At 33.9% G+C, this 14,901-nt stretch overlaps 1 protein-coding gene across 1 annotated transcript in view; it reads left to right on the top strand.

Moving 5' to 3' along the window:
- Positions 1-1,261: 1,261 nt before the first annotated feature.
- Positions 1,262-14,901, top strand: part of LOC111083112 (sodium/potassium/calcium exchanger 1-like) — a gene marked incomplete at its 3' end in the record, with an annotated part of 28,614 nt that continues 14,974 nt past the window's right edge. The window contains exons 1-2 of the mRNA XM_022379383.1: positions 1,262-1,336; positions 13,747-13,849. Of these exons, the coding sequence (XP_022235091.1) occupies positions 1,262-1,336; positions 13,747-13,849 (178 nt within the window). The remainder of the gene's footprint in view (positions 1,337-13,746; positions 13,850-14,901) is intronic.

The following is a 14,901-nucleotide window of genomic DNA, read 5'->3' as shown; positions in this document are numbered from 1 at the left end:
CGATGACGCAACATATATATATTTTTCCTTCTCTACATCTCGGCAATTTTACAATAACACTTTTTGTTACTAATTTCTGCACTTGTGGGGTTGTAACTTCTAGGTGGAAGACACCATTTCACCAACTTATTCAGTTCTGTTCGCTAGGAAGCCATAGTGTAATCTCTAGACATAACTTCTTCAAGCAAGATAAGTCATGACCAGGATACTGCGCGGCGCGGTAAGGAGTATACGATAGATTATCTACTTCAATATAACGCACATAATGGCCTACTGATCAGAGACCGTGATTAGTACTTTGGGCTGTAACTAACCAATCGTAGATCACTTGCTGCTCTAGGTATAAAAAGGCACATCCTATGGAGTAGGGAGATGTTTTGGTGTACAGGTTGGAAGTAGACACACTCTGGTTTACGAGTTACAGCTGACGGAAAAGAAGAAAGAAGAAGAAAATGTGTGTTTTTGCTGCCCATTTTCTAGACGTCAAGGAAAGTTAGCCGAACTTTAGAGGCAGTTTTATACTTTATTAGTGAAAGGTTTTTAGTCTCTATCCCTTTGGCTGGGTTTTACCGACGTCCTGGCGTACGTGCTACCATACTCAATGTACCGGCTTTCATTTTTAACCGAACTCATCCCTAAATAGGGATCGCTACTGCTCTCCCTGATTCACTGAATTCAGTTAATTCAGTGTCAGAAAGGTTATTCAGTGCTAGTAGTGAGAGTTATCGCATCTATTCTACTATTAAGTTACTTGCAGGGTTACGTGTTTGTTTATCGGTCAAAGCTAAGTTAGAAATATGTACCATTATTCTCGAAATATCCATTGAAATGTTAAATTACAAGTTAGGTCTACAAGAGAACTTGGCTGTAGCAAATGTTTACTTCAAGAAATAAAAAAGCAATTATCATCACGTAAACTCGATTTTTATCAAATAATTCAAAAGAATACACCCAGCGAGAGAATATGCCATGATACTAGTGTCAATGGCGGAATTATTTGAGTGAAAGTAAAACAGAACTTTAACTAAATTTCAACTTCAAGATGATAACAATCCAATCACGAAACGAGACAGAAACTTTACTAGTTATGATGAAACGGTTAAAAGAAGGTCAAAAAGAAATAAACAGAAGATTTAAAGAACAAGAAAAAAGAGACAGAAAAGAGTTAAAAGAGATGAAATATTTCAAGAACAAAAATAAATCTGATTGAAGACAATATCGACGAAGCTATTGAAGATTATAGAGAGATTACAATCGGAACATGGAAGAAGTACAGAAAGAGTGTAATGGCAAACTTGAAGAAGTACAAAAAGAGATCAGTGAATTTGAAAAGAACGTTAGTGATAGAATAAAACATCTGGAAAACGAATAGGTAAATGCAAGGATTAAACCATCCACACCTCTTTTGGTACTTCCCTTGGAATTTCAACCAAAAACACCATTTACTACAAAGTATAGAATAGGAGAACTTATTTCGTCTATACCTATTACCACTAATGCTGTGCCATTTGTTACTGCAGGATCTTCCTAGGCTATTCAAGTCATGTTACCACCACCATATGCAATTTCAGAATTAAACTGTCCATTTCAACAACATTGTCCAGTTGAAAAACCAACAGTCTATGATGTAAAGTAGAGTGTGAGGCATACCAGGCCTAAGTTGAAATAAATTTTCTGTGTAAATGTGTGGAAGAATGAAAAACAAGTTATTCATCTTGATGCCCATATAAAAGGCAGCTTTTACGACATTAATCTCTCCAGCTGAGAGCTGTGACAACTGTCAAGCATTAATAGCTGCTTTATACAACAGGTTTGGAGTAACACAACAGAAGTAAGTATCCAAAGCAAAATTCACGAGCAGAGTATGGAAGAAAAAAAAAGACCTCAACAGAATTCCAAGAATATTTAGAAAGGCTCATCCAATTATTTTACCTGGATGCTCAGTGTTGAATGAGAATTTGTTGGCACATGACAAATTAATAGATGCCATAACAGATGGGAATATGAGAATATGGATGAAACAAAATAGATTTACACCTCTAAAGCAGTGGTTCTCAACCACCAGTCTATAGGGAGATTTCAATCAGTGCATAAGTCAGTTGAAAAAATGTGTGCTTTAAAATATAGCAACTAAAATATGTTATTTTTAATATAATATAAAAGTAATTTTAAAGTTAATATTGTACAAAGCAGCCCAATAAATTCTGGGATTGGAATTAGCTGGTCCTCAGTTCGGAAAAGTTGGTAACCACTGTTCTAAATGAATAGCTGGGGATTGAAGTTGAATCCATTAAAGTCACAGAAAAACAATTAAAGGCACCACCTAGAAGTTATGGGATCATCAGACGATATTCTAGAAGAACTGAAAAGATTAATCAGATAGCTAGTTACATATAATAGAGAAAATAAACCAAAATACAATAGGTGTTATAAGCGTATCTTTAACGAACATACTTCTAGAAATTGCAGACAGAATTTTGTACGGAATATAAACTACTCCCAAAGGATGTCAGAAAAGGGGACCTGTTTTAGATATGAGAAACATAGCCATTGCATCTGAAAGTATAAGGAATCAACAGCTGCTAATACACCAAAGAGACAATACCCTAAAGATGAGACTTTGTGCTCACGTACTTCCAAATAACAACAAATAGATAACCAGTAATTAATTGTATGTATGGGGCAAAGCTAAGTTGAGAATATTCCATCTACCCTAGATGAGATAACAAATTGACTATTTAAATAAACAAGTCTACGAGTCAATATGTTTATTGTTAGGTAGTCTTGCAGTATGTTGATTGACACTAGTTTTACATCTATGATTGTTTGACCTGACTTGGTAATGAAAGGTTTGGAATTGGTTCCAGCAAGGATAAAAGAAGATGGATTGATGCAATCAACAAAAGAAAAGTTGGAAACTACCCTTAATGTAGGAAACTTCTCTACACCTCATGATGTATGGATAATTGACATAGAGGAAAACTGAATATTGGGAATTAACTTCATGCAAATTATGAGGTTAGGCTAATTTCAAATAGCTTCACAGTTTATGACCAAGAAAGCTCTATGCACTATATGACCATTCTTACATCAGAGGCTGAACTATCAGTGATAACAAGGAAAGCAGTTATTGTTTCATCAAAATGGGAAATACTCATATCAGGACTTATTAGGAATGAATTTATATCTAGTGACTGGGATATAGTAGACCCCAACGCTCCAGAATGTCCTCAGGGATTAATAGTTGAAATAACTCTCATGAATCTGAAGAATAAAGATGTCATAATTAGGGCAATGAACATAATGAGCCATAACATTCGAGTCAAGTTTGGATGGGAAACAAGGTGTAAAGCTACACAGGTAGTACTTTTACACCAGAGAACATCAGAAATAATCTCGTGTAAAAAGTCTGATATAAAATTTTCAAATAAGGACAGCTTATACCCCACTTACAAGAACTGTAAAACCAGAGCTATGGAGGCCTTACAGATGATTATTGCTATAGATTACATGATTCATTCATGGAATATCAAGATATCTTCTCCAGTAGCTCTCATGATTTAGGCCAAACAAATGCAAAATTTCATAAAACCGATACTAATGATACTGGATATGTTAGTTGCCCAGATGAACCTAAGTTATAAAACAGGCTGAAGCATCACCTATTATATTTGTGAATAAGAAGAATGTATCCACAAGGGTATGTAAGGACTACCTGACGGTGAATGAAGTCATGAAGAAGGGTATTTACCCACTAACAATATTTGACTCTACTTTGCATGCTCTGTCTGGACCAAAATAGTTCTCAATATTGAATGTTAAAAGTGTATTTTGCAAGTGAAAGTCGACGAAGCAAATAGAGAAAATACAGTCTTTACTGCAAGAAATGGATTTTAATGATTTACTGTGTTACCATTTGGATTATTAATGATGAATCTGTGTAATCCAGAACACCAGATAACAAGAAGGCTCCTGAAATATCAGGAATACAGCTTTACCATTATGCATTGCCCTGAATGAAACTATGAAAAGTCTTGGACATTGTCCCAAATACTACGTGCTAATAAAGAATGTAAATACCATGAAAAGAGGAGAGAACGAGATAATGAAGATGGTCAAACTAAAGAACAACAAAGTATAGTCGAAGATGGTACATCCACAAGTTAAGATGAAGAGCTAATGTGATCCAATACTCAACTAAGAGATGGTCAGGCAAAAGAAATGAGTTTGGAAACAATTCATTATTGGGTTATATAATGCACCTACAATATTTCAACTACTGATCGAGCATCTTCTGAAGACATTGGAAACAATAAGTAAAAAAAAAAAAAACAGCATAGGCAGCTATAGTAGTACCATGTCGGATGACCACTTGAGAAAGTTGTTTTCAATGTGCTTGATCCTCCGTCACAGAGTAACAATGCAAATAAATACATATGCTGTTCCTAATCAGGAAGCACAAACTAGCAAGGAAACTCGTCAATTAATTCGCTTGAAGATTTGGGATGCCTACGGAACTTCACTCAAACCTGGGCTGAAAGTTTGAATCAGAAAGACCAGAACAACATCCTTTTGTTCATCATCTGACGGCATGGTGCAGATATACAACCATACACTTTTAAAAATTATCCATTTATGTGGATGAACATCAGAAAATCTGAGATCAAGATCGATCTTCAGCTACTACTTATGAGTTACCGAACAGCAGTACATGAAACTATAGGTACCACACCATCATCACTGATGTTTTCTAGAGAACATAAAACGTCATTAGACCAATTGTACTCACATCTAGAGAATGTCACTTAGGGGGGAGGGGGGATCTTAACCTGAATATGCAGAGAGACTAAGGGGCACTACTGATGTCATACACGAGTAGAAGAAAAAGTTGCTATGATGTTAATGTTGGTAAGACTGGACTCCATCGAGATAACATGATAAGGCTGTACATTGTACAATTCCCACTGCAAGAAAGGATGAACTTCAAAGTTAAACAGGTGTTATGAAGAGCCATATGTTGTACTTAAAATATCAATGATGTGGTTTACAGTGCACAGAAAGAAAAGCAGTCCAAACTAAAGGTCATCCATGATCGTCTTCGAAAGTTTGTTAGTGAGAGAATGGATAACTAGATAGTTTCAGAGAATAATTTTCATGCAGAATATCAAACTACAGAAGAGTCCAAGCTTCCTGTTAAGACCACTTTCAGAAAATCACCAAGAGCCATCAGTGGATTCATTTGGCCACCTATCCTAGGAGAACTCCCCCAATGACAGGACAACAAATGACAACAAGGGATAAGAGACCACCTCATCTGTATTCTATAACCCTCGTAAAAGAAAACTACCAAAAAAAGACTTGGTGGATGAACGGTTTAGTGTACTCTTGTATTTACGTATTAGGAATGTTCAAAATAATTAATAATCCAGAAATGGAGCAGAGTTTTACTTTAGATGTTTGCTAAAGGGCATATGACTTTAAGATATAAAAGGTTCATGAAAGTTACGAATAAAGAAGTTTCATGTAATATGTAGATATAAGTAATCAGTGATGGTTGGGTACTTTTAGTGTAAGAAAAGTTGTTCAATGTTAAAAAGTGAGTGTCTATTCTGCTATTCAGTTATTCGATCAGTTGTCATGTTTGTTTGTTGATTTAAGCGAAGTTAGGCATAGTACCATTAGTCTCGTAACTTCTGTTAAAATGTTATCTTAGAAGCTATGTCTACATTAGTTTCGGAGTTTATGTTGAAAAGTTTATTTATGAAATGAGGCCCACAAGAGAACGTGGCTCTAGCAAATTAATTTGTTATCGTTTCGTGGAGTGGAGTTGGCATTACGTTACCAAATCATACAAAGGAATCAACCTAACGATAGAGCACGTTATGCAATATTCTTGTCGCCTTGAACTCACAATAAAAACTGGAGACCAGATTCTACATATGGCAGATCCGCGGATAACTAATTCTGTTGATGTGGTTGTGCTCGCTAGAAGGTTTTCAGCTCTTAAACTAATAAGATCTTTCGAGGTTCGACCAATTTAGCACACTTACGTTAAACTTAAAATTATTCAAATCATTTATGCTATAAGTGTTAAATATCATGATATAAAAAGACGTAATATACAGGACATACAAAATAGTTAGATTCAAAATAGATTCAATGGGGGGGAAAGACCATAATACAACATATATATAGATTGATGTTTAAGGTAAGCAATGGAACTCCATGCTTATCATTCATATGATGTTACTGATAAATGTAGCAATTAGAGAAAATGAACATAAGAAAGTCAGAGATTAACGAAGACATTCCTGAAAAATGGCCCCTATTTGACCCACTGGTAATGACTTGTGCTGTGAATATAACAAACTTAACATGGGTCAGAGTCTCTAACATTCATCAAACTTGGGAAAAACAAGCTTTAGCAGAGAAAATGAATACTGTGTGTGAAAAAATAGGTTTTTCAACTTCAAAGAATTCGGTGTTTTTCAGTTTGATGTATACACAATGTATAAGTTGGAGCTTATACTGTATAATAATACTGTATTAAAAACTATGAAAAACGGCGTAAAGTACTGAAACATTTGTAAATTGATTTGTTATATTTTTCAAATAAAACTTTGTAAATCTTCTCTAGTTTAAGATAAAATAAATTTTCTGTTTTAGCAGGTTCGAGGGTTTCAACTGTATTAACTATCCTTAATATTATGGTCATGACTTAGCTAATTCACTGTTAAAAACCTGTTAGAAAACCTGTAAAAATATATAACATTTCAACTTGACACACACATATACAGTGCGTCTTTAAATAGATGATCACATTTCAGAAGTGAGAACTTTGAAATGAAGCAAGGCAAGAACGCGCGATAAAATAAATATTGATATTAAAACTTTCAAGTCTTAAGTATCACTACGCTTACCTCATTAGTTTAGGCCTAAAACCAAGATTTAAGAGCTTGGCAGCAGACAAGCGCTACATGGGGTCGTTTTGACTCCGGCATATTTTACAGTCGAATCACAAACAGACACATTGAAGACACGCTTTAGTTAAGTTAAAATGCAAATTGGTGACTGTTCAGCAAAAGTACTGATAATTGTATGGTGAGCTGAATTCGTCGTTCTTGTAGAACACCAGTTCCGTCAAGTCTGTTATATATGGACACCATCGAACTGTGCAATTACGAAACAGCACAAACAATTCAAACACATAGAATCTGTGTGTGTCATAAAGAAGCACATGTGGACTCTTTTGCTTTTAACAATGAATTGTATGATCGATTAAATGTAGCTTATGTGAGGTCAAAGTTGGCACCATGTTTGATCAACCTTTTTATATGTATTAAAAAAAATGCAGATAGAAGATTATCTAGAAATCAATCCAATTTTCTAAACAAAATACATAGATTATAACTTTGTAGTTCCTTAATGAAGAAGCCCAAGTAAAACATTTTTGATTACATTAATAAAGTGCGTGTGTGTGTTTTCTTATAGCAAGCCACATCGAGCTATCTGCTGTGTCCACCGAGGGGAATCGAACCCCTGATTTTAGCGTTGTAAATCCTTAGACTTACTGCTGTTCAACCAGGGAACACATCAATAAACAACATACCATTATTCAATTCACTGTTGAACAACAAAGTAACTCTCAGTTATCTTTTCTGAACAGTAAAGTCTTCAACTATGATAGAATATTTCAAATTCATTCATTGTTGGGTCAGTGGTATATCTCCAGACTTACAACGCTAAAACCCGTGGTGAACAGAGCACAAACAGCTCACTGCTCAGCTTTGCGCTGAAAAAAAAAACTAACACCAACTTTCAAGTTCACTGTTTTCAAAAGAAAATACTTTTCGGGTCTACTCACATTTTCAGAGCTTTATTCTGGAACAGTTAAATCTTAGCTAATATTCTAATCCATAAAGCTTGGAAAATATGAAGCTCATCAGATATTTTTTTCAAAAAGAACTTAAAAACACCAGGTTCTTTTTCTTAAAAGATAAAAGTAGAACAGAAAAATTCCGTTTCATTTTCTTTACGTGTTTAACAAATATTTGAAGGAAGTCAACATCTCCATCTATTTAATGCCAAATGTTCCACATTATTCTTGTACTATAGTATCTAGCTATATGTATAGACTCGGTAATAAAATAAAATAAATAAAATAAAACGACAAAGTATTCTGAGGACTGTTTTTAAAACAACAACAAAAAATATATCAAAACTTCTGTAACACCAAAGACAGTATTCGTCACTCAGACTTTCTTACATCTGATATACATATTCATGTCCTCACTGTAATGTAGGTTATGTTGATTCAACTATTCGAAACATGAATTAAAGAACACTTTAACAAAATGATCGACGTAATATAATCTGTTCAAAAGCACATATGGAACTGCAGTATCCCGGTTCACAGCAATAGTTTTCAATCTTCGGTTCAGCTGATTGTGAGAGAACGCTTAAAACTAATGAATTTTATTCATCAAGACTTTAAGATCAGAGCTTAATTACAACCAAACTTCTGTACTTTTAGGGCTAAACATTTTAGTTTGTTTGTTTGTAATTAAGCACAAAGCTACACAATAGCTATCTGTGCTCTGGCCACCACGGGTATCGAAACCTGGATTCTAGCGTTGTAAGTCCGCAAACATACCATTGTGCCACTGGGAGAGCAAACATTTTAATATATTGATTCATAACGCTAATAAAACCAAAGCTTGACTTCAATTAAACCAACATCTCTAATGACTAAAATGCGAGTCGATCTGCTTTACAATAATGTATTTTCAGAAATTATTAGATCCCCAGTTAATCAGTGATACGTTTCCAGACTTACGATGCTAAAATTCGTGGTTCGATTCCCCGCAATGAACAGAACACATTTAGTCCATTATGTAGTTCCGCGCTAAATCGACAATAATAATAATAACAGAAATTATTGAATCAAAGGTGTGTTTTTTTGAAGTTAAGCACAAAGCTACACAATGGGCTATCTGTGCTCTGCCCAACACGAAACCCGACTTCTAGCACTGTAAGTCCACAGATATACCGCTGTGCTACTGGGGCGCATTGAATGGAATTCAGTCAAATATGGCATATTTTAATTGCCACTCTTAAGGGGTTTAGAAATACAAACTACAACTGAGTTTCGCCTTCGAATATATCAATATATTTATCTGTAAAAATATGTATATATGTTTTACGAAAACGCTTAAAATTACCAAAACGGTTTCTTTAATAATCGCTTAATATTGGTCACTGTAGCAAGAATAAGGATAAATGAGCCAATACACTTGGTTCTTTGTGATATCTTATAATGTAAGAGGTCATAATTGTTCCGTTTTCAAATGATGTTAAACCAAGTTTATGTAGATAAGATGGCGACCACATAAAATGCTTCTCTGTTACCATCTTGTTGTTGTAAATTATGTTTTTAGTGTACAGTTTTTGGTGTATATATTGTTGTTTGGCCAGATGGGCGTTTGACGCCACGTGATGAGCGAGTTGGTTAACATATGGGATTTTGTCCAAAGTTTTAAAAGTTTGAATGTAAGATGCGAGTTAGGCTAAAGTACTTTATTATTGATTTTTGAGTTTATTAATAACTTACTTTGAGACTGGAATAGTGAATTCTTGTTTGATTGAAGTTTTAGTCAAGTAATTCAATTTTGGAATATTAAATTATTTTCTAGAGTATGTAATATGTTGTACCATTTATTGAGCGCGAAAAATTAGCAAGTAAGCGAAATTGTTGTGTTAGCGTCTACTGAGAACGTAGACCTATTAGTGTAGTTAAGTCAATTTGTACAATATACAGTTGAAGAAATGAAAGCTTTTAGTACTATTAAGTAGCCTACACTTTGCAGTTCTTCCTTTCACCAGATAAACAAAAATAATCCTCCCAATAACAAACTCCGTTGGAATATTATCTTGTGGAAAGAATTTATTGAAACTTCTACTCACACAGCACTCTTAAAAAACCGTATAGAACAAACGTTATCACGAGTAAGAGCGAACGAATTATTCAATTTCTGTAGTGCATATTAATGTATGAAAGGCATTTTAATACTAGAAATAAACAATCTTATAACACTATTTTTTTTCTCTAATTGTTTGTTTGTAATTAAGCACAAAGCTACACAATGGGCTATCTGTGCTCTGCACAACACGGGTATCGAAACCCGGATTCTAGCGTTGTAAGTCCACAGACATACCGCTGTGCCACTGGGGGGATTCTCTAAGTGAACACTCAAAGTCTCGTTTTACAGTTTTTTCCAGAGCGTTCCGCTAAGACACAAACCGTAATTTACAGTACAAAGCTTCGAAGTTTTTTGAATGCTCCTGAAGAATCTGTAAAGCGAAGCGATGAGGGTTCAGTTAAAGAAAACTAACAAATTTGATGTTATAAGGGCGTTTATTTCTAGTATTAAGAGCGAACGAAGATGCACAGGAAAAATGCATAAAAATATTATGCAAAATCTGATACGAAAAGATGCACAGGAAAAGTGCATAAAAATATTATGCAAAATCTGATACAATTTTAACGGTAACCATATTACATTTAAGTGTTACATTCGTTACTAAAATAACAAGATTAAAAAATAATTCAGTCAGTGAGTTGGAAGTACTTATATAATGTCGTTGATAAACGTACATTCTAATTATCGTAGTTGTCCTGTATACTTTAAAGTGTTAAGATATAATTAAGCTACACATTTTATCGTGAGTCACTTTACGTGTTAAACCCGTTACTGTTCCCTGCAGAATGTGACTCGTATCACAAGGGATTCGTAATAGTATCAGTACTTAAGGGTTGAAAGAAAGTGAAGAACAATTTCTATAGAATCGTTTCTTCTTGTTTAACTAAATGATCTCAGTCGTGCGTGATATTCACTTCTCAGGAAACAACGCGAAGCTTATCCAACATATACTCAAGGATGATATGCTAACAAAGAACGAATTAAGGAAATGAATGCTAATAATTTAGTAGATTTAAAAAATCTGGTTGAATGATAAATGACGGAGTTGTTTGTTTTTTTTATAAAACAACTAAAAAAACATTTATGTAATTATTAGATAAAATTAAAGAATGAATTATCTCGTTTCAGAAGTTGAACTATGCTCCTTAATTTGGGCTTATTGAAATATGATCTTTCAACAAACAAGAAATCGGGATCCATTTCCAGTAGAGCTCTTTAAAATTTTTGTACTGTAATCATGGATAATGTAAAAGTGTGTTTATGTGTCGTATGCGTTGCTTTTAAGTAAACATGTACATGAAACATTAAAGTTGGTTGGTTCGTTGATTTTTACGCCAAATTACTCGAAGGCTATCTGTCCCTAATTTTGAAGTGATAGACGAGAGCAGTGGTTCCCAACCTTTTTCAATGCTGGCACCCCTTGAGATTTTGAAATGCCATCCTGCACCCCAGAGTTAAAAGCAAAAGGTTAATTTTTTTTCAGGTCAAATTATTAAGTACTAATTAATGAATATTTTTAATTAAGAAAAAAAATTAAACAGGAAGAAAGAATCACAATAGTGAATTAATTGAAGATCGTAAGCAATATTCTGCTCCCGAATTTATACGAATTATTTAGTAAAAACGGCAACGGCAAATGAACAAAAAAAGTTGTTTTTCTGGACCCTATCCTCTCACCCCCAAGATTTGAAATATCGCACCCCAGGTTGGGAACCACTGGACTAGAGGGAAGTCACCTAGTCAACACTACGACTACCAACTCTCAGTACACTCTTGACCAATGAATAGTGAGTCGTTGTTGTTGTTCTTGGCAGTTATTTTAAGTTATCCTAAGAAATAATTACTAATCAAGAGTATTCGAAGATTGAACAATCCTCCTTCACCCCGCTCGTGGTCTAGGAATATGGGCTTAACTTAAGAAAACAGGAAATTAATGCAGACAAGGTATGTAAATTTAAAAAGGGCAAACGTGAGAGTAACGGTAAAAATAAAAAGTGACAAGCAAAGTAGACTAAACTAAACGGCCGATGTCGGACTGATGGTCCATCAGGGCGGCGGGGATCTGAAAATCCTATGCCGAGAATTGAATAGTGAGATTGAACTACGGCGTTTATATGGGCTGGAGTGCATATGATGTTATATGTGTCATCGAACGTCATATTTAAAGTCAAGGCAGAATATTGTTTTGATATTTGTACAACTCTATAGCGTGTATAAGTCAGTCTTCGTGAAAGTAACGGTATTATCGGCTTATACTGGCATCAAAAATTCTAAATAATGTCCGCAGATATTATTATTGTTTTTCATAAGACAAAAAACCATGTTTATCAAAAGATCCAATTAGGGCTACATTTAATACAGTAATAAATCTAATAATCTTGATAATTAGCCCCTAAGTGATACAGCAAACACAGTAGTAAAAGGAATACTAATTATATATGCCATCTAGTATATAGTGTCATTTAAAATTAAGTGTACTTTAAATACTATTATTATACAACCTTCTAATTCTTAAGAATATCTAAGGGACATGATTAGGAATGTAGTGTTAATAATGTCTTATGACAAGAACACTTGATTATAATCACGCTTCGCCAGCATATAAAAGGCTTTCATACCATAACAATTGTTGATACATATATAGGTTAAGGATTTCTTTTATTTTTCACCAGAGGTGAAATTGGAACGAGAATCTATGACGTAGAGGCCTAATACATATTTTAATTGGCCGTACCATTTGCTGTATAATGCAGTTTCGTTTATTCAAGGCTCATCAGTATAGCTTGGGTCAGCAAACCAAAGAAATTCAGTTAGGCCTCTTATAATGGTGAAGTGTGTATAATATCTATGAGTTTTGGGTCCATTGTACTTCACCATATAGTAACCTAAATTAATTTAGGTGTGTGAATAATGTTATGACATTTTGTCGAATTCGTTATTCATTGTCTAATATTGTTGTATGATATAAATGTCCTATGGTTTGTCTTATCCATTACAACTGTTAAAATGGATGTGTTTGTGAGTAGTTTGACGTTACTTTAGTCAGTTACTTAAAACTGAAATGAGCAACATAAGCTTTATATCATACACTGCATTATTAATGTCACTTTCAAAATCAAAAATCTAGCAAAGAATACAATTTTATCTCAAATTTAAGTTCAACTAAGAAAATGTGTTACAAAAGGTTCAACGTTGGCCTAAATGAGACCTAAGTTACTGAGAAGTTGTGAACTAAAGGTGGAGGCCTACGCTATTGTTAATTAGAAGTAAAGCACTTGCACACCAAAAAAACAATTAAGATGTTATAATCATCTAGAATATAAACTGTTACTTTTCAGTTAGCCATGAAGTTTCTATTAATACCTCTTTGTAATTTCAGAATTGTAGACACAATATGTATCCGTGAGAAATGATTTTTCTGTTATCAGTACTCACATACAATGTGCTAATTTAATTCATACTCGATAAGATAGATCGTTTAATTAATTTTACATTATCTTACTATCCTCAATGTTTTGTTTCACTAAATCAACTTTAATTTGATACTGTCTCCACATTCGTGTACGTTTTCCAACATGGGCTCTTGGTTGGTTATCATCAATATTCTTCAGTTCTTCCTGCCTACAAAAGTTTCTGCAAATCACTCACGTCTGAACAATCAGCAGACCATGTGAAATATTGACTCACAGACAGTAAACGGTGGTGGTCAGAGTTTTTTCTGTATTTCAAAGTTAGAACACTAAGCACGTCTGATTGTTTTCTCTAGTTTGCCAAGCGACGAATGAGTACCCCCATACTTCACGCTGGTACAAAGTTCCGACATGGCTTACTGCAGCTGATGATCCACTCCATCGATCCTCTCCATGAAGGTGAGATCATAAAATTCACTCTGAAGCTATTAACTCTAGTGTTTGCAAACCATATTTAAATTTATCTGTACATAGTCAGCTTATATTCACGCTAACCAATACCACTTAAATAATTGTATAAAGCCTAGTAACGATAATGAGAAACTGTATAAAATTGTATCGATACTTTACTCCGCTTTTTATACAGACCTCTGATTATAATTTTAAAAAATCAGTTTAAAAGTAAAAAATATAATTTTAGTAATATTTAATTAACACACTTTTCTAAGTCTTGGATATCGTATTTATCATATCTATCAACAGTATTGGTATAGCATTATATCTCTAACAAAATATTTTCATCAATGTTACTTTATTAACCTTCGTAACTCTTACAGCCTTTATTTATGTAAATGTAAGTTGTTATTAAAAATAAATATTGAATATAAATTTCCTATTGGCATTTCTTTTCTCAAATGTTTAAAAACGTGAACAATGTTAGGTAAGTGAAGCCATGTAATTAAAGCTTTACACTGTCTAAGCGTTTCTAGCGCTGTCAGAAGTTCGGAAGGGAAACTTTCCAAAGTTTTTGATTCTCATTTGTTTTTAAATCCAAAGCTCTTCTCGCAGCGGGTATTGAAACCCAATTTTTTGCGTTATAAAAGGTCCAAATGCATTTTTATCTTCTTTATTGGCTTGATTCTCGTCTTTTTGCTACCCCACAACATGATTATAATGTTATGAAAATATGTTACAAGTATAGAAAAGCCAAATTAGAATAAAGGGGTCAGACATATAAAGATATAATATCAGAAAAAAAAGTCAAGTTATAATAAAAAAAAAGAGCAAACCCTGTAAAAATGTGATGTGAAGTTGAACAAAAAATTGGGGAATTTGTACCATCTTTATATTTATGCTACTGCTTGTTTCAGTTGCAATAAAGAAGGGGAGCAAGCATGTTGTTTTATGATGTGAATGCATTTTCTAAGCCGGTGAAGCATGATTACATGATAATGATGAATTATACTTCTCATAAAACATTATGTTACGTCTCTGGTCGTTTGTTAATTTCC

This window comes from Limulus polyphemus, unplaced genomic scaffold (genome assembly GCF_000517525.1).
Source record: "Limulus polyphemus unplaced genomic scaffold, Limulus_polyphemus-2.1.2 Scaffold8220, whole genome shotgun sequence".
Taxonomy (NCBI): Eukaryota; Metazoa; Arthropoda; class Merostomata; order Xiphosura; family Limulidae; genus Limulus; species Limulus polyphemus.
The sequence above is the reverse complement of the archived record's forward strand: the minus strand, read 5'-3'. Positions and strand labels throughout refer to the sequence as shown.